The sequence below is a fragment of the Colletotrichum godetiae genome (assembly GCF_030913485.1).
Source record: "Colletotrichum godetiae strain CBS 193.32 chromosome Unknown BDP55scaffold_50, whole genome shotgun sequence".
Classification (NCBI taxonomy): Eukaryota; Fungi; Ascomycota; class Sordariomycetes; order Glomerellales; family Glomerellaceae; genus Colletotrichum; species Colletotrichum godetiae.
Genome location: NW_026851298.1, coordinates 242,462 through 261,413, shown reverse-complemented (window position 1 = coordinate 261,413; position 18,952 = coordinate 242,462). Strand labels below are relative to the sequence as shown.

At 51.4% G+C, this 18,952-nt stretch overlaps 7 protein-coding genes across 7 annotated transcripts; 5 read left to right on the top strand and 2 right to left on the bottom strand.

The window, feature by feature from the left end:
• Positions 1-97: 97 nt before the first annotated feature.
• On the bottom strand, positions 98-1,935 carry BDP55DRAFT_561203 (uncharacterized protein; the record flags this gene model as incomplete). Its single annotated transcript, XM_060570064.1, has 2 exons — positions 98-1,480; positions 1,537-1,935. 2 exons carry the CDS (start codon positions 1,933-1,935, stop codon positions 98-100), a joined length of 1,782 nt encoding a protein of 593 aa, XP_060425151.1.
• A 215-nt stretch (positions 1,936-2,150) lies between these two features.
• On the top strand, positions 2,151-3,998 carry BDP55DRAFT_636174 (uncharacterized protein; the record flags this gene model as incomplete). Its single annotated transcript, XM_060572858.1, has 4 exons — positions 2,151-2,511; positions 2,570-3,332; positions 3,413-3,821; positions 3,897-3,998. The coding sequence occupies 4 exons, from the start codon at positions 2,151-2,153 to the stop codon at positions 3,996-3,998; spliced, it is 1,635 nt and encodes a 544-aa protein (XP_060425150.1).
• Positions 3,999-5,283: 1,285 nt separating this feature from the next.
• On the top strand, positions 5,284-7,074 carry BDP55DRAFT_677094 (FAD binding domain-containing protein). The gene is made up of 2 exons (XM_060575863.1): positions 5,284-5,902; positions 5,958-7,074. The coding sequence occupies exons 1-2, from the start codon at positions 5,409-5,411 to the stop codon at positions 6,955-6,957; spliced, it is 1,494 nt and encodes a 497-aa protein (XP_060425149.1). The 5' UTR covers positions 5,284-5,408; the 3' UTR covers positions 6,958-7,074.
• Positions 7,075-8,889, bottom strand: BDP55DRAFT_677091 (uncharacterized protein). Its single transcript, XM_060575862.1, has 3 exons — positions 8,028-8,889; positions 7,469-7,788; positions 7,075-7,380 (listed from the first exon to the last, which is right to left on the bottom strand). The coding sequence occupies exons 1-3, from the start codon at positions 8,413-8,415 to the stop codon at positions 7,105-7,107; spliced, it is 984 nt and encodes a 327-aa protein (XP_060425148.1). The 5' UTR covers positions 8,416-8,889; the 3' UTR covers positions 7,075-7,104.
• A 604-nt stretch (positions 8,890-9,493) lies between these two features.
• On the top strand, positions 9,494-10,654 carry BDP55DRAFT_561083 (daunorubicin C-13 ketoreductase; the record flags this gene model as incomplete). Its single annotated transcript, XM_060570050.1, has 4 exons — positions 9,494-9,537; positions 9,592-9,824; positions 9,889-9,961; positions 10,015-10,654. The coding sequence occupies 4 exons, from the start codon at positions 9,494-9,496 to the stop codon at positions 10,652-10,654; spliced, it is 990 nt and encodes a 329-aa protein (XP_060425147.1).
• A 1,421-nt stretch (positions 10,655-12,075) lies between these two features.
• Positions 12,076-13,433, top strand: BDP55DRAFT_618540 (uncharacterized protein; the record flags this gene model as incomplete). Its single annotated transcript, XM_060571297.1, has 5 exons — positions 12,076-12,277; positions 12,336-12,415; positions 12,480-12,856; positions 12,918-12,982; positions 13,054-13,433. The coding sequence occupies 5 exons, from the start codon at positions 12,076-12,078 to the stop codon at positions 13,425-13,427; spliced, it is 1,098 nt and encodes a 365-aa protein (XP_060425146.1). The 3' UTR covers positions 13,428-13,433.
• Positions 13,434-16,993: 3,560 nt separating this feature from the next.
• On the top strand, positions 16,994-18,706 carry BDP55DRAFT_561112 (uncharacterized protein; the record flags this gene model as incomplete). Its single annotated transcript, XM_060570051.1, has 5 exons — positions 16,994-17,116; positions 17,269-17,416; positions 17,469-17,653; positions 17,703-18,184; positions 18,241-18,706. 5 exons carry the CDS (start codon positions 16,994-16,996, stop codon positions 18,704-18,706), a joined length of 1,404 nt encoding a protein of 467 aa, XP_060425145.1.
• Between the last annotated feature and the right edge of the window lie 246 nt (positions 18,707-18,952).

Sequence of the window (18,952 nt, the reverse complement as noted above, 5' to 3'; positions counted from 1 at the left end):
GCAATAGGGTTCGAGATACCGTGCGCTAATCGGACGCTTGTAGCTATTATAATGTGCTGCCTAGAGTAGGAATGCGTGCTCTTGTATGGTAGCTCAATCAGAAAGAACTGTCATTCTCCTCACTGAGATCTAAGACAGCTATCATCTCCTCCAACACGCCGACTATGTTGTTATGCACTGCTTCCTGCAATTTCGCTTTGGTCAAGTCGTAGCCATGGCCAAAGTCACAGCGAAGACAATTCCTTGTAATCTCGCCGTACTGCGGTCCGAGAGAAAAGCCTTGCCTTGACATTCGTCGGACCTTGACAATGTCGTCCGGGGTCTCGACTTCAAGCATTTGCCACTTATCAACTTGGATCAACGCCACTCCGAGGCTGTGTAAGCTGAGATTATCAACACCACAGAGGAGCTGGTCATAACCGACTCCTGTGCTCTGGTAGCTTGCTGCTACCCGGAAGCCTTCTGCAAAATCAGCTCCTTGTCGGTCGGTGTTCTTCTGCATTAGCCCAACGCCTACATGTAGTGTCTCGAGTGCTTTTGACAAGTCCCCTTGACTCTGTGAGAAGATCGAGAGGTCTTGCAGTCTCCATAAGTCGCTGAGCCATGGCGTTGAATGGAACCTCAGAATCACTAGAACAAGAGACCGGGCAAGCTTGAGCTTGTCAAGAATAGAAATAGAGTCCCGTGTTGAAGGATTGAGTATCTGTGAAAGAGCCACCGCTTGACTACGGCAGACAATATCCCGGAGACCTGGGAAGAATGAGTGCCGATAACCTGGATCCGTAGTGACGTCGAGATGGCCGATACATGCTGCCACAGCCTTTGGCGACGCCGGCTGGGCCCCCTGTGTCAATTCTCGGCAAAAGTCTTTGGTACTACGAAGATCACAAGATAGTCGATGAGGGTCTGTTCGATGAAGTCCGACGTCATTTGCAATTACCGAGAGAGCCGTTTCGTTGAACTGAGTCACTCTTACTCCCTTGGCCGCTGTCGGTGCCTCCTCGCCTGCTGGCGGCAACATAGGCGGATGCTCGGAACGACTCAGAGTCTGGGATCGCACGACTAGTCCCGCTAATGTGCTGAAACCCGGCTCCTGAGTGTTTCCCCGACAGGCGAGCGTTAGGCTAAGCTGGATCTCGTTGTGATCGAGCTCACCTTCGGCAAAGAGCTTCACACGATGGTTCTCGTGAACTGCCTGTCCACAGTTCCAGGCCTCTGAAAGCGCCCTATGGAGTGCTTGCGATACGCGGCGCGTTTCTAGTACACCTGCCCATTCACCGAGCGGCGGCGATCTTTTCTTGACGCGTATCAATGTTCTTCCTTCCTCAAGATCCTGGATCTGTGTCCTGAGCAGGTGAAGGGCCCCAGTAGACTCTCTCAAGTTCTCCACGAGCCGGCAATACTCGGTGTCGTTGATGGCAATTTTGAAACTCTTTTGTACCTTTATGAGGCGCCTGATAGTGGCCTTCAGTCGTTCGCCCTATGCGTGCGCAGTGGTTAGCAGCGCAGGGGGTCAATGAGGTCCTTGATTCATACTGTCTGTTGCTGAGCATACACGACTTCAAACTCCTTACAATGCTCTCGGAGTCTCTCTATCTCCTCTGAACAGGCCTTCACTGCGTACAAGTATGCGTTGTAGTTGCTGCCCAGCCACTCGATGATCTCCCGGTCCAGATCCTTGCTCGTCCATTCGGGGTGGTCGGGGTCGTCCAACATCTCATCGATTGTGTCAAGGTCTTGACACACAAGCCGCAGTAAAACTTGACATTCGTTCTTGAAGATTCGATCCTGAATTGTGAAACTAGTTTGGGCTCTTTTGATGATGGCTGAACAGTGTCGGAAGTCGTGCAACGTCTTCGAAACGACCTTGCATGACTGGAGGACAAAGCCGACGACTGGTACCACGCCAACGATGCCTAATGCGAGTTCTGCCATGTTTCATGTGGTTTTTTGAAAGTAACAAGAAATGAAGCAGGATTGGGAGCCTCACTCACGTTAACTTGAGCCAGTCACATCGGACCTGCGCCTCGCCTATGCGGCTGCAGCCCGATTTTGATGGCTGTGATGCGTTATTCATCGCTGACCCCTCTTTTTTAATCTTTTGCCGCTTTGTTCATCTAGTCGACATACAGATCTCACAAGCAGTCGTAATGTCCTTGTCGTTGGACCCAGTAGGTGCGAGTCTGATAGAATTCAGCTCTGGACCTGGCGAGCTCCAAGTCCACGAGCCGGACTCTGGCACTGCCAGCAGAGACGTCCCAAGTGTTGCAAGAATCCTCTGCATAGCAGCGGTTCGGGAACTCAAAGGTGTCGTGCGACTCGCCGAGCTTCGTGATGATCTCTCTCGAAGCAATGGACATTGCTTGAAGAAGGCCTGCGATACGCTGACGCTGTGGGCCTCGGGGTATGGTATTCCTGAAGGAGATCTGGACGAGGCCCTCGCGACGTCATGGATATTGCAGCGCTCTGTGCTAGAGTTGCTGGTGTCAATTGGCAATCTGATGTTGAACAGTACGCAAGCCGCAATACCAATCATGGTACTAATGCATGCACTCGGCTAACTTTGCAGAACTCATTCCCTTGCTCAACCCAGGAGCCGAAGTAGATACGGGTCCCTTCACATTGAATAAGGCCATATCCGATGCATCATGGGTCTTGTCAGAAGGTTTACAGCGCCATCGTCGCACGGAAATCTCTAGTGGCGATGAGAGCGACAGTAGTAGTGACTCAACGGCCTCCGAGGACCACGAGTTAGAGAGGGCTCTCCAGGATATTGATATCTCCGTACAGTGCCTCCTTGATCTTGGACCCCTCATCAACGGCCATGTGAGAGACTACAAGATCATCGAAGTGCCCCATTCCGGAGACGCTGTCACCAGCTTCAAGCCACACCAGATCTTCACCAATATCCTTTCGTACCGCTACCCGGAGGCACCAAAGGACCTACTTGACCGGCTCGCCAGAGCCAACCTTGAACGATTTCTGAGAACGGATAATTTAAGGACAGAAAATGCCGATGATGCCAAGTTTGCAGAGAATGGGCCTGGTCCAAGTGAATTTAGCGATTCAGGTGTTGGGATGTCGACTCACACAGACACTTCATATGCCGCAACGCTCATGTCTTACCGTCAAAAGAGTAGCCATTCTGTGAAGATCCCGCCGCTATCAGAAGCTGCAAAGCAAGGGGAGCATCTTGAATGTATGGCGTGTGGTGGGAAAGTTTGTTTCAGGGACAACTCAAATTGGAAGTCTGTTAAATTTTGGCATGACAAAAGACCGGGAGTTGACAGCATATCCACAGGAAGCACTTATTCATGGACCTCAGACCATGGGTCTGCCACAATTTAACCTGTCCTCGAGGACACACAGCTTTCGTGAGCCGTTAGGAGTGGGTCAGTCACCTCGCTCACAGCCATGATGTCGACAAGGAGACGCAGCATAGCGTGTGTCCACTTTGTCAGGAAACATTGCAAGGATCGAAGTCAGACATTGTTGAACATCTAGCGGCGCACTTAGAGGAGATATCACTCTCGGCCCTTCCTGCGACAGTCGACACAGACGGGGACGCTCCACAGGATGAGAGACAAGGTCAAGCCATGGCTGAAACGCGAGACTTCCCTGTTTCCACAAGCTCCTCGGTTTTCCGATACCCGAACGAACAGTATCTCCTAGACCTAACCAATATGGACGGTTTATCAACACCACTACCTCACGACTACCAGACTGTGATGCCAATGCTCACAACTGACTTTGTTGGCAGAGCCAATAAGGGCACGAGAGTGACAAGACCTTACTCCTGTGTTTGCTGTAGCCCACCCAAGGTATGATTTGAGTGGCCTTCGGTCGAGACTGAAGCAAGATTATAAAGCCGCTAAACTATGCGTAGACTTTTGCAGACAGGAAGTCGCTGGATCGTCATCACGCGCCCCAAGGAAGAACGCAGTTTTTCTGCAGTCATACTGGTTGTACCCAAGTTTTTACTCGCCAGGACAATTTAAAGCGGCACCAAAAGCGACAACAGTAAGGTGTCGCTCTTCGTGAGGCTGATCAAGCTAATGTTTTACACCAGTCAAACTCCCCTCTAATCCAAAGTCCCACCTAGCTGCTGTCTACACGTACACTGGGGGAAAACAGACAGGTGTAACTAAACTGGGATTGCAATTTACCGGGTTCTCAAATACGCTGAACCGTCTTTTTAGAGGGGGCACTATCTCACTGCCAGCTTTCAGCCTCCTTCCTCCTAATCCAACGCATGTAGCTGATCTTTGGAAGCTGCTCGATGGAGTGCATCTGGGTTCATTGATTGCCAACTTAATGACCCTTATGTCAATTAAGAATTGCACATACTGTTCAACCAGCGCGTGGCCAAGCTAATGGTCCAAAATTGACTATCGACAGATGCAGTTATCCTACTTGCCCCTCCGCGGGGTAGCTTGAAGACATCGTTCCCAGGTCCCAATTTGGCATCATCATTGTCTTGGAACGCCGACTCCTGACCAGAATTTGGCGGTCGAGATTTTAGCTTGTTTCTTCGCGGGATCTGCAGATCCTGAGATTCACGCTAAACATGACAAGACCGTGTCTTCCCAGGTCGAGAGCCTTTGTAGTATGAGTGCAAGAACCTAGGAGAGCCCGAGACAAGCATCTCTCTGAAACTTTGATATGGCTTCCCGAAATTTAGCATGTGGGTGACGCAAGGGTTTGCCGCCCAACGCAATGCACCTAGCTCTAATTCTATTCTTCCTACTATTGACAACTTAGAGTAGTATTATTAGTATCGTTATTATTATGAGTATTTTCTATTTCTTCTATACTCTATGTAGCATACGTCTAGAAAAGTATAATGTAGATATAGTAGTCATTAATAATGGGAATAGGAATAGGAATTGGAACAATAGTGGTAATAGGAATAATAGAAAGAGAGACAGGGAGGGTGTTGAGCGGGATCCTGTTTTATTGCCCACTTATTTGGCTCCCTTACCGCGCCTGATATGTACCTTGTTTCTCGTGTTTGAAAGGGCTAAATCTGTGGTCGGTCTTGGGCCGTTTCCGTCGAGACTAACAGATCGGCCCCCGGGCTAGACTGTTTGCGACGACTGCTCCAGACAAAGGCTAGTCATCAACTCAGGATCCGGCGCCTCTTTGCATTGTCAGGTCTGTTCCCCAGGAAATCCACAAATCCAGATGGCCCCGTGGAGAAGCTAATTCGGATCGTATTCAAAGATCAAAGAGATGATGAGCGGCTCTGCCGAATCCTTACCACTCCCGTGGAGGCGAATAGGTCTGGACCCGTAGCACCAGGAATAGACGTCCTGGTCCCTTCAGCGACATATAAACATATAAGGCATGGTGGATAGGCAATATGATTTCCACCTCGTAAGCCAAGCTCACCCACTCTCATTGATACCATGCGGTCGAATATCGTTCTTTCCTTGGCACTTTGCGGCATTCCCTTAGCCGTATCCAAGCCGTTACCCGAAGCAGCAAGCAAGCCTGGCACATCGAACAACACAGTCCAGGGCTGTCTCAACGCAGCCAAGGCACCGGTCGCCGTATCTTCATCTTCGGATTGGTCCGACGACATTCGGCCCTACAACTCTCGTTTGCAGTATACTCCGGCCGTTGTCGTGACGGCTACCGATGTCAGTCATGTGCAGGCTGCCGTGAAGTGCGGAGCGCAGTACAACCTTAAGGTCACGGCCCGAGGTGGTGGTCACAGTTACTCCTCCGCAGGACTCGGCGGCGAGAACGGCCATGTGGTTGTGTGGTTGGACGAGATGTACGGCGTTACGTTGAACTCTGATAACACTGCGACGGTGCAAGCGGGTGCGCGGCTCGGGCACATCGCAACGGAGCTGTTTGACCAGGGAGGTCGAGCTATCTCGCATGGATCGTGTCCTGGGTAAGCATCGAAGTATTTTGATTAGATGGAAATGAGGCTAACTCCATGCTGACAGTGTTGGAATGGGACATGTCTTGCATGGCGGCTTTGGGTTCTCATCGTCCATGTACGGCCTTGCGGAAGACTGGATCGCCGAGGCAACCGTAGTCACGGCTGATGGAAAGGTTGTCAAAGCATCACAAACCCAGAACACGGATCTCTTCTGGGCTCTCCGTGGCGCGGGGTCATCGTTTGGTATCGTTACCGAGTTCAAGTTCAACACGTTCGCAGCTCCCTCGGTCGTCACCTGGTTTAAGGTCACATCCGCATTGAAGAAGGACAAGCTGGCTGCGGCTCTTGTAGCTCTTCAGAAGTATGCCCAAAATGACAAGCCTCTCGAGTTGAACATGCGGGCCGTTGTCACCGCTGACAGCACCGCGTTTGACGGTCTCTACTACGGAACTGCGGACCAGACACGCGCCGTGCTCAAGAAGTTCCTGTCTCCCCTGGGCATCGACGTCGGTGGCGCCACTATTACCCAGACCGATTGGATCGGTCAGCTTGAGCACTACGCCGGTACAGCAAGCCTTGACGAGACTGGACCGCAGAGCCTGTCAGATACATTCTATGCCTCGAGTCTCATGACCAAGACGGTCTCGAACGCAGGCTTCGCTGCTTTTGCCGACTACTACCAGAATACGGCAAAGTCGACGGACAGTGGCTGGTTCGTCCTCATTGACGTTCACGGTGGCAGGACAAAGACAGCTCAAGTCTCAAACACGGCGACCTCTTATGCTCACCGGGACAAGGTGCTCATGTGGCAGTTCTACGACTCTTCTGGTGGTAATGCGTACCCCAAATCCGGGTACAAGTTCCTCAGCAAATGGATGTCTTCGGTAACAAATACGATGGCAAGTAGTGATTGGGGGCGTTACGTCAATTACGCCGACTCTCAGCTCAGCAACGCGGACGCGCAGGATCAGTACTACCGGGATAATCTGGGGCGTTTGAAGAGCATCAAAGCCAAATTAGATCCCAAGGGCTTGTTCACCTACCCGCAGGGTGTGGGCTCATAACACGTTAAGCGCATACATGTAGTTATCTACTCACTTTGAAATTGATTTCACACAGGGGCGTGTAGGCATATTATTTGAATGAGACACAAAAGCAACGGTAGCATCGATAGCATCAAATCGGGAGTGTTAAGATTAGGGATTAGTAATCTAAGAAGCTCTTGTCGGACTCCTCGTTGGACGTATTACATAGTCCATGTTCCGGTTTACTCCTCCTGCCCTTTCTGATTTCTCTGATTTGAAGCTGAGGTTGACCTGTGCCATGTGTGCCGGCGACTGATCATTCTCGCTAAAGAACATTTGCAGATCATTGAGCGAGTCATCCCCTTCTCCTTCAACTGAGTTTGTTCCACCAGTGCATAGAAGAGCCATGCGCTCCACGGCCTTCAAGTGTTTTGCAGCTACTTCAGGTTCTCCAACCAGATTCTTAGATGACTGTGTTAGCGCCTTATGTTCGTACTCGCTTCAAAATGGGCATGCGGTCTTGGCCCTTGGGAACATGGAGCTGACTTACAGCGTCTGATGCCAAGCAGAGGCTCTTGGCCATAGTAAGGTTACTGATGTTGTTCCCCTCTCTGGTTATTGTTGCGTTGAGCTGACGTATCGTGTCCATCTTGTACATCGTCATTACAGGGTCACTGTAGCCCTCTTCTCGTACAGTGGCAAGGTGTCGCATTGACCAGAGGAGTACCAAAGAAAGCATCCCTGGATCGGCGAGGGCTGACTGCACCCAGTAGGTCGTCATCATCTTGCAGAATGCTGTTCTTTCGCCTTGCACCATCAATTCCATCTCTGGCAAGCGGATCATCTCTAGTAACGCCATGCTACGCAGGACTGCATATCGACATCGTCAGCCATGAGTCTTGGCCAGATCATGCAGAAATTCACACGCTTTAGAGGATGCAGACTGTAGTCTGGCCATGCAAGCAAAGGGATGAGCGGGAAGGAATGAGGAAGGGTCCCCTGGTGCCGCAGCTCACCCTTTTATACCTGCAAGGTAGACTGCAGTTACGACTTGCAACTTCTACAGGCAAATTTACACGATCAATCAAACTCTCGGGTTGCATACTTACAGTGGTCGAGAAGCCCTTGCTCCTGGATAGTAACTCTCCTGACGAATGCATTGAATGGATCCGTTCTAGCGGCACCCAGCATTGATATGGGGCTGCCAGCGAGAAGGGGGGTGTGGCCAGAACGCGAGCCGTTTTTCAGGGTTGTGACAAGCCATAACCTCACAGATTGAATCGATGGACGAGCTGGGGAATCTTCGATTAGGCTTTGCCCGGGAGGGGTGGTTGACTTCTGATAAGCGGCCACCCGCTGCTGACGGGCCTTTGGATTTCGCGCGGCGTGTGATCTGACCTTTTTCTTCCAGGCCTTGCTCTCGCTTGGATGAGTGATAGGTACAAACAGGAACCCATCCTCCCGGGTCCTGCCGCCGCCCTTGCTCGCGGACGGCATCGCGGGCGAAGCCGTGGACCGCTGTTGTCGAGAGACGAACGAGTAAGGGCTCGACGTTGGACGAGCTCAGATGGCGTACCCTTCCTACCCCTTCCCGATTAACCTCGAAAATGGGATCAAGGGCCTTCGTTACCGAATCGCAAGGCGACGAGAGGAACCCGCTAATCGAACTGAACCGCGAGGCCGGGACAAGACGTACAAGATGGGCGATTTGAGCGGGCCTCAGTGGCTCGGGAGAAGTCCGTGATGATCTGGGGACAAGGTTGGCATTTGCCTATTCCAGCAAACGCTCGGGTCACACAAGGATTGATGGTGTACGAGATGAGAGGAGTGAATTCCTGATTGACGCGAAGGGTGTGTGGCAGAATCGAAAGAGGGGGAGTTCTGGAGAATGCAAGAAGCTTACTGTGTCGTCGACGTTGGGCTTCGTCTCCGGCCCCCCTCCTCATTCTCATCCGCCTCCTCCTCCTCCTCCTCCTCCTCCTCCTCCCTCCATCGCGTGCGGTCTTTGAACGAATAGACAGCCTTCGACTCACTTTGCTTGTTGGTTACAGGTTGGTTCTGGCTATGATGCGGAACTTGACCAATGATGTGCCGGGTCCCTTCAAACCAACCCCGGCAACAAAGAGCACCCGGTGGATAGCGTCTGGACTCTCCACGAATTGGAATCTCAGATGATTCAACCGTCCCAACAACGGTGGAGAATGCCAAGGTCAGCATTGTCCCGAATCGGACGAGACTCAAGGGGCAGCGGCTCCATCCGAACCCCCAGTCGTCCCCGCTCCCGTCGGGGTCGGTCTACGGGTTGATTACATGAGCAATCCTGATAAGTGACCGAGAAGGAAGCCCTTTGTTTTTGTCCCCGATATCTGATACAGTGTAGCCAGATCGACGAATCCTTCGCGCTGAAGATAATAAGTACGGTGGAAAGACAGTAAAGAACGTCGTGCCGTCGTACAAACAACTGGTTGCGATCCCGAGATTTCGTGACCGATTCGATTATTCTTGTCCGAACACGTTTCAGTTGGAGAATAACAAGTAGCTCAAGATGTCTGGAAAGTGGGATCCCTTCACTGATATGCCCAACCTCGAGGGTAAAGTAGTTGTTGTCACCGGCGGGAAGTACGTTGTAGGCCCAGTCAAAGAGAGCAAGGAATTCAGTTGACACACCCGCAGTGCAGGCATTGGCTTGTCAACCGTTAAGTACCTCGCCCTTCGAGGTGCCAAGGTTTACTTCACAGCAAGATCAAAGGCCAAAGCCGATGAGACTCGCACCGTGCTGACGGCCGAAAACCCTGCGACAATCGCCGCCAACCTGCATTGGCTTCCCTTGGACTTGGCAGACTTGAAGTCGGTCGCCTCCGCAGTCGAAGAGCTGAAGAGCAAGGAATCTAGGGTAGACATTCTGGGTGAGTTACTCTTCCGCTTTTTAGAGTTGGGGGCAGAACCATGCTGATAGGATACCCTTCACAGTAAACAATGCCGGTCTAGCCTCCGGCACGACGGAGACGATGGGTCCCGGGTGGGAATGGCACATGGGGGTCAAGTAAGTACACCAAAAACCACGTGGGCATATTTGCTAATATTCCATGCAACTAGCCATGTCGGGCACTTTGTCTTCACCAACGGCGTGCTGCCGCTTCTCAAGGAAGCTACAAAACAACCTGGGGCCGACGTCCGCATCATCACCCTCAGCTCCAACGTTAACTATGCCATGCTGCCATCCAACTACGCATTCACCTTCGATTCCGCGTCCTTCCTGACGAAGCCTGTGCCTTACTACCCGTGGCAATGGCGTTATATTGTGAGCCGTATATTCGTGGTCGACATGATCCGTTACGCCGTCTCCAAAGTCGCCAATCTACTCTTCGCCCAAGAGTTGCAGCGACTTCTGGACGAGCAAGGCCTTCCGATCCTGTCCATGTCAGTGCATCCGGGTGGCGTGGCCAGTCCAGGTAGTAAGGACATTGGAAATGCCTTCTTTTCGTTCGTCAGATCAGCGGCCTTCCTCACAGTCGACCAGGGCGCCATCACGTCCGTCTTCGCGGCCACTGCCACCGAGGTTCGGGAGAACGCAGACAAGTATAAGGGTAAGTACCTGGAGCCGTTTGGCAAGATCGTAGCCCCCAATCCAGTCGCCAAGGACGATAAGCAGGTGAAGGGCATGTGGGAGCACACCACAGTCGAAGCGAACAAGTACTTGTCGACTCTTGGCCTCGCACCTCTTCAAGAATGGTAGTCTCAACGATCAAATGATGGCAGACGGGACTTGTCCAGGTCCCAACACAGATATTCCGTCGAGCCTACTCCAGATATTTACAATGGACCATACAGAAGACGACAACATAACAAGCCTTCATTTGAAACCCTTGGGTGGAATACCATTGATAGCCTGCGTTTAGGCGCATGAGATATCGTCGCCCGAAGAGGGTCTGAGAATGGAAGAGATGACCTCAAAGGACTGGAACCGACACACGCACCAACTCATCAAACATGAACTTCAGGGACATTTGCATCACGGGAGCTTCAGAGAGAGATAATGACATTTCGCAACCTCTGGTAATAATTACATGACGTTTCACTAAGGATGATCTCCCGCGATGACCGCAATCTTACGGCAGGATGCATGGTTAGCCCCTAGACCATCGCAATATGTCACGAAGATCTCAATAACAGCTTTCTGGACCAACGTCCAACCTCTCACAGATGCCTGTATATCACGTGTTGAGACTGCCGTGAAAACATATCGAGACGGTCCGGCCCCGTCAGGTGAGTCGGCGAAGGCAGAATTCTTCAACGAGGCGTCAATGCGCCGCGATTTAGTCTGCTCCAAGTCCGAGGCACTAGGATGAAAATGGTGAGCTATCTCGGTCTAATTTGGGATTGCTAATTTTGGTCTGCCCGTGTTTTTCCATGAAGAATTGGAGAGGATGGTCATGTGGCGGCCTCTTGTCGATTGGCGTCGAGATAAGCTGTACCGTAATTTTCTTTCCATGTTCCAAACGGGAATCCTCTCCGTCTTCCTTTCCCCCGCAGAATGAGTCGATGACGTGAAGTCGAATCTACAAGGTGATTCACGAGATGGAAAAGATGCTGCCTTGCGAATACTTGCTGTCAAGAACCTCCCTTCTCGCATAAAAGCCCAAGGGCCATAGCATATCGCGCTCCATAAACACGAGTCTGCACGTACACCCTCAAGCACTTTATGAAGACTTTGCAGACTGTGGTGCCTTGGAAGCTTCTGCTAGCTCCCGCCCGTTGACGCGGCACTCGGTGAGATTTCTCTATGATCTGCTGGTGTCTTCGCGTGGCGCCGAAGGAAAGGAGGCGCAAAACGTCACTCGTGAAACCACCGTGGCTTGTCGATGCTCATGACAACGGCCGTGATGCATGTGCGTGGAAGGCTTTCGAGTCTGTGTAGAAAAGTCAATGGCCTCCCGCCACGCGACGCGCTCTCGTCATGGTGCTTGATGGTTCTTTTCAGTAGTTCTTTTCAGTAAATTTTGTTTCTCTTTCTCTCCGCCCAGCGCCTTTCACTTCTTTCTTTCGACATTGAGTGTCGCCATGATTAATCGATAACACTTATACGCCTTGCTTCATTTCGGTACACCAAATATGAATAGCGAGCTCGCCAACGGGTCACAACTGCAGGTCGTTAGGATGGGAGGGGACACTGGTGATACGAGGAGTCTGGTAACAGTGGTTTGGGCAGTCAATCTTACGGCTTTCGTTCTCGTCGGAATAGTAGTGCCTCTCCGGATCATCGTCCGCTGCACTGTAACACGGAATTTTTTCAGCGACGATGTGCTCCTGATCATCGCCGCGCTCTTTACTTTCGCAGTATGCGCGCTACTTCCAATCGGTATGATCTTCTTCCGTGGAAGAAAACATCATGAGCCTGTTGCTTACGAAGATGCCAGCGACCGACCTAGGACTCGGTCAGCACTACTGGAATCTCGATGCTGAATTTCTCCCCGACAACACCAAGAGCTTACTCCAGGTATGTACTACGAGGGACTAGTAAGACAGCTTTGGGAAACGGAAATGACTGACGAATTGTATAGCTCATTTTCATTGCTAATACTTTATACCCCTGTGCGATCGCGTTTACTCGTCTCTCAGCAATCGGCTCTTTTCTCAGACTCATAACACAAAAAAGCGCGCGTTGGATCATGTACGGTGCGGCGGTGATCGCTGGAGGGTTCGGCTTGGCATCCGTATTTGCCGTCATCTTCCAATGCAAGCCCATCACGGCAGCATGGAACTCTTCGACTAGCGGCGCGACGTGCTATCCATTCATCGACTTCCTTCATGCCAGCGCGGCTTTGAATATTGCGATCGACATGCTACTATGTACAGTGCCGCTGCCGTATATCTGGAACATAAAGATGGCAATAGGCAAGAAAGTTTTGCTCACGATCCTCTTTGCCTTTTCTGGGCTGTGAGTTTTTACTGGGATGGTTTTGGATGAAGAAGAACGTTTAAACTGACAAAAGACTCAGATCATGTGCCGCGGCGATCCTCAAGCTTGTCAACCTAGAGCCTCTGAACGATTCTGACGTGACCTGTAAGTTCACCTTAGACTCCAAAATAGCATGTCTAGAGGATGAGTCGAGGTATTAACTTTCACCGTGATAGACAGCTGGGTCTCATGGGTGCTCTGTTCCATCGCTGAATGCACCATCGGCATCGTCTGTATGTCGATACCGCCGATCATTCCCCTCTTAACCAAGTGCTCCCGCAACAAGCCACCCACGCCTCGAAAGGAAAGAAGCAAGTCGTTGCGGTATACCTTATTCGCCGAAAAGCCAACGTTCAGCCGTGCTGTGGCGCCGCGAGTCATCAGGCCGATGGCGACACCGTGGAAGGATCAACCGCTCGAGAGGACCGTTAACCCGGACTTTAAGCCAGAGTTCCATTGGTTGAGGTTGGAACAGCAAGAATTTGGCCGTTGTTGGGACAGGAGTCCTCAGTCTACTAAGGCTGATCAGGTTCTCGGAATTGCGTTATAGACCTCCCTTTGTCATACGTTACTTTTGTTTGTTACGGTTTCGAGTTATCCAGCGAAGAAGTTGGAGAGATTCCCACAAAGACGTACGGATTTATCCAGATTGGTGAACGCATAAAAGACAGTTGCGAACGGACTCTGCATAAAACAAGACATAAGTCATCATGGATCTATTGATCGAGTATCACAAGTGTCATCGCACAGTGACCTGAGTCGGTGAGTATGTGATCAAGGCCGTGCAGTATCTGTAATCCACCCGAGCCAGCGGGTTATCAACTGTCGAGCGAGCTTCGACGGAGACCAACTCTACCGAAGTTCTCCCATATCGACTCGCACGCCCGTCAACCAGTCAGCCGGTGATGGTCTCGGCACCGGAGCATCGCCGGTGCTCCAGAAGAGCATCGTATTTGATTGGGCGAGCGTCGTTGTAGCCAATGGGGATTCCATCCGCGGCCAGCGGCCGCTGGCTTTCAGGAGTACGTAGGTAGTAACGTCTCCGGCTTATATCCTCCAGTTTCCGGGGCTGGATCTTGAATTCGTCCGCCCACGGCCAAAGCTTTTGAAACCTAAGCACCTGCCATGAGGTGATCTTCGAAGCTTCTGCTGGCTCCCGTGGGGACAGCAAAGATCCGGGTGTGGTCTGGACTCATGCCGACATGGTCTCATGCTTGTCCCGTTGCTCGTGGTCGAACCATCCGGTGGTCGAGGCGGACCAAAGCTGGAAGAAGGGCTGACAGCTGTGGTGTGCTTGCTACTGACTCTGCTAAAGTGCGGATCCGCGGGCACCGTTTCAAGCTGTCTGGGGGGATTTGACAGACGGACTAAATACGCGGCAACGAGGATCTTGAACAGCACAGATATCCGTGGCATTTTCCGTGGAGAAGGAGCTCGGAAGTTGCTGACAACCCGCGAGAATAGAATAGCTTGATTCCCATGACCCAAATGATACGAGGAGTAATTGTAATCATGTGCTGGTCTCAACTCACTATCCACGATCTTGAACTCTAGGCAGCATACTAACATTAGTTCGAGACGAATCTCTCACAACGCCGCTTCTAATAGTGCAATCCTGTAGACGTAGAACCGGAAGAAATTCCGCCCCCTACCAGGAACCCGAGCCTCTGATGGAGATCCAATACGGTCTAGCAGGGAAGAGACTAGTAAATACGGGTTCGACCTTCTGAAAACCGACATGAAGGTTGATCTAAAAGAGCCGAGGCTGCACCATAAACCAACTGACAGAGGCGAAAAAAAACTACCCAGTGTGCCAGTGTTCTTTCTGGGGTTTTCTGAAACTAACAAGCTCACCTCCACGCCTCGAGCCACGTCCCTGCTTCATTCCATCTACGCCGTGGGCAGCAGGGCCAGACGATGGCACGAACACCGCATCAATCAACAAGGGGAACACACGGGACAAAAAACCAGGGCCCGCGTCTATCTCAGCCCCATCGAAAACCCAACTCCGAAGAGCCATCAACCTGGTATCCGGGCCCCAATCATGACGTGCAGCCGGCGACGCAGGCACGCAGCATTCCAAGGGCGACTCAGAAAAGTGCTGCCACTTCGAATCAACACGATCTCAATCGAAACCTAAAATCCTAAAAAGTCACATCAACTTCGGTTGCAGTTGTTGTCCGCGCCCGTCCGCGCCCGTCCGCCACTCCCCTCTCCCGTTCTGGCGCGCGGTTTAGAGAGAACAAATCGAGTAGAAGAACCAGACAAGGAGGTCATCACCACCGCCACAACCAGAATCCCGGCAATGAAGGTCCAGGCGTCGCCTGACCCAAGCGCCGGGAGAGACTTGCTTCTGCGGAGTTAGCGCCTGTATAGCGCCGGCGACCATTGGAACAGAGTTCGGCCATGGTTTGATATGTTCATTCGACCCAAGTTATTTAAAGGGGGTAAAATCTGCAAATTGGGAATCAACAGTGAACACGTCCTGCGCGCTGTGACGCTAGAAGTCGCTTGGAATCTACGTTTAAGGGTTCTAGAAAGGAAGTTGAACGCAAGTGGAAAGGTAGAAAACCTTCGTCCTCGGCTACAACATACCTTAAGACATTGAATCTCTGTGGAATGGGTGCTGTCTTAGTTGCTGCATCTCTGTTTGATTTGGAAACTGCCGACACCATCTTTCCGTTAATTCAACTTGATCACCCGGGCTTTGATTACCAGCCGGCCGTGCCGGGCTCGTCCTCATTCTCTACTAAGTACAGCACCAAAAGACGAAGTGAAGTCATGACTTTGCCTGATTAACCCCCAGTCGCGAGTCAGTGGACAGGCTGATAATTCGACGTCCGGTCAGACCTCTTCAGAGAGGATTTAGCCTGCCTTTATCCGCTCCCCTACCCGACATGGCCAACGACTTATTGTCCGTCCAAAGGTGTGGACGCAGCCAGTAAACAACGAGCTGCCCCTGAGGCGCCCGAGCGGCATCAGATTCGCCGACAGGTAGCGTCCGAATCTCTCTGTGGCTGGAACTCACTGTCTCTTACCCTCCCTCTCAACTTTCAAAGTCCTGTGTTGTCTGTGTCTTCTCATCTCTCGAACAAAAATGGCCAAAGGGTGGTGGGGGGCATCATAGGCGAGGGACCCCCTTTTGGAATGTCGCTGATCGCAAGTTTCCCATCCCCGCACTGACAGGGCCTAAAATGTGATAAAGCTCCTAAAGAGTGGTTCTTTCATCGGGGAGGTCTTCCCGATTCATCGCCCCCAACGCAACCCTACCAACTCGGCCGTACGAAGCCCTTTCGGCTTAGCTTCTACCCATTCTAAGTATTGTATTCGCTGCCTTCTCTTTCTTCAACGAGAAGGTCTAGTTGAGCCAAGCGGGTATGGTAGATCACGGAGACATAATCACAAGTTACACAATAGTAAGAAGTACAGGAGGGAGTTCGGCGCCGGCCCACACAGCCACTACCATTGTACCACTCTACTAAACGACCTGGAGTGTTTCTAGACGCATTGACAGTCCTTCTTCTGGTCCAAACTATCGTCGGCCAGGGTTCATGCAGAAGCGTGTGTCAGGAAAAGCCCACCCGCCATGTGGGTTCCCCTGTATTTTCTGCACCTCTGTTTGCACTTGCTTCACGTACCTTCTTTTTTTCTCCTTGCTGCAGCGGGCAGCAGTTCTGACCCCCGGTGGACTAGCCCGCTTTTGTTCTTTTCGCCCGGAAGTCTGCCGCGTTGACGCAGAGACAAGCGCAGGTATCTGTGGGTGTGGTGGGTGTGTGGTGGGTTGGTTGAGGTGAAAGATGGGCTCGCGCACTCGCGCGATAGAGGTCTTGGCCACCGAGTGGGATTCGAGGAAAGTGTGAGTGGAAGAGGGAGGGGTCCAATGCTGCCCACTGCGTACCGGTAGCCTTATTAATTCGTTCCAGTCTCTTTTCTCGTAGGAGGTAGGTCGGATAAAGGGCCTTGCTTCATATTAAAGAAGGCGGACGGGTCGCACAAACACCCTGAAGGATGGTGAAGCTCCTTTCTTCCCCCTTCGCTTCTTCGTTTTTGCTCCTGGCTATTCCCTGGGTTTAATTACTTGTTTCTGTTCATGACTTCCCCCAAGGTATCGAGGAGATGACCACGAATTCGAGGCAGTATGGCTGGCGCTCGATATTACTGCTTCTGCTGTGGTGTATTGCTTCCTTAGTCGAAGCACAGAGCGCCGCCGGCCTGCTTACACAAGTACCTAATTGCGCAGTAAGTCAACCCCGACGGGAGGTCTCTTGTTGTTTGTCCAAGTCTGTTGTTTGCTTTTTTACTTGCAAGCCCTTGCATTCCCGCCATGGGGCCTTGTCATATATTCTCCGAGTCGTACAGTAGGGCTGACTATTCATGTTTGTCTGCGATAGCTTCCATGCATCACACAAGGTCTACAAGATGGCAACTGCAGCTTGACATCGGTTGCGTCAGTGACTGAATGTCTCTGCCCCAATATCAAATTACAGTCGGATCTATCGACATGTGTGCAACTCAAGTGTCATCTCGAAGACCAAGCTCGTAGGTCTTGCGCCGGATTTGATGATATTTTCGCCGGACTTAACGTAATCAGGCGCCGCGAAGCTCGAGACAAACCTTTGCGATGCTTATCCCAAGGAGTCGAGAAGTAATGAAGTCAAGACCATCGCCATCGTCCTATCAGTCATCACGTTTCCCGTGGTTGCGCTGCGGTGCATATCGCGATGGAAGACCACCAACAGACTATGGTGGGATGATTGGACGGCAATCTTTGCAACAGTGAGCAAAGCCTGAGCAGCTCCAAGAGCAAAGGCTGACGAGAGATCAGATTCTCCTAGCCGGCTTGGCTGGTATCGAAATCACGAGTGCCGATCTAGGCTTCGGAACACATTACTGGAACATCGATCTCGACGCCGGAACAAAGCTACTCAAGCTTTTCTACGCCGTTCAGCAACTCTATATCTTGATCCAAGTCTTCGCGAAGATCTCGATCCTGTTGTTCTTCTCCCGCATCTTTCCCGCTAAGTGGTTCCAGCTCACCGTCCGATACTTCATCATGTTTTTGCTGCTCCACGGCCTGATCTTCCTCCTGGTTATCGTCTTCCAATGCACGCCAGTCTCTTCAGTCTGGGATAGAAGCAACCCGAACCGGACATGCCTGAACGTTACCGCCATTGGATACGCTGGAGCAGTCTTCAGTATTGTCGAGGATTTGGTGATCTTGGTTCTGCCTATTCCTGAGTTGGTCAAATTGCAGCTCAATATCAGGAAGAAAATTGCTCTAGGCTTCATGTTCAGCCTTGGCTCATTGTGAGTTTCCTCGAGTGACTGTCTTTGTGGAAGACTGTGACTAATACGAACTGTAGCGCCTGCATTACGACCATGGTCCGTTTGAAGTACCTCGTTATGTTCTCGAGCACTTTCGACACCACTTGGGACAACGTCGACATTGTAATCTGGTCCATTATTGAGGAATTCTGCGCCATCCTCTGCGCAAGTCTTCCAGCACTGCGGCCCTTACTCCAGAAGGTCCCGCAACTCTTCTCCAGCAACAAGACCAACACCAAAAACGTCAGCTTGGGGACGGTAAACTCGAGACGTTCGATGCTCAACATCGGCAAGGATAAGTTTCACGAAATACCCGAGACGCCATCGATGGCATCAGAAATGCCGCCCACGCCGATCGACCTTGCGGACGAGATGGCAGCAAAGGCCGACGGAAAACGTCAGGTCCTCATCACCAAAGATGTCAAGGTCAACGTAGCCAATTTTGAGCTGCAAAATGTAAAGTCTAGCAAGAGGTGGCAGAAGAACGAAAATGGGAGGTTCTAATTGGCCAAGTAGGCAGACAGTAGGAGAGAGAGAGTTGAGCACATCCAGCGTTATGGATAAACTTTTGTGTATTACATTGGCATTAAAGCGACGGCGAACTTGGAAACTTGATTTGGGAGCGGCGGAATACCAATACCCAGAATACCATTATGTTTCAGCAAGGGTATAGGACACGATCAAACTTGGAATGTGTGTACGATGGAACGAGTAATGAGTAGATCAGCCGTCGCGCGCTTTGTCCAGTTC

Bases quoted from the DNA above. Each gene is read 5' to 3' on its own strand.
- BDP55DRAFT_677091 (XM_060575862.1), bottom strand. From the start codon at position 8,415: ATGCCGTCCGCGAGCAAGGGCGGCGGCAGGACCCGGGAGGATGGGTTC. The intron at 7,789-8,027 runs GTAAGTATGCAA...GTCGATATGCAG, and splicing joins GCAAGGGCTTCTCGACCACT to TCCTGCGTAGCATGGCGTTA. The intron at 7,381-7,468 runs GTAAGTCAGCTC...CAGTCATCTAAG, and splicing joins TCTGCTTGGCATCAGACGCT to AATCTGGTTGGAGAACCTGA.
- BDP55DRAFT_677094 (XM_060575863.1), top strand. From the start codon at position 5,409: ATGCGGTCGAATATCGTTCTTTCCTTGGCACTTTGCGGCATTCCCTTA. The intron at 5,903-5,957 runs GTAAGCATCGAA...CCATGCTGACAG, and splicing joins TCGCATGGATCGTGTCCTGG to TGTTGGAATGGGACATGTCT.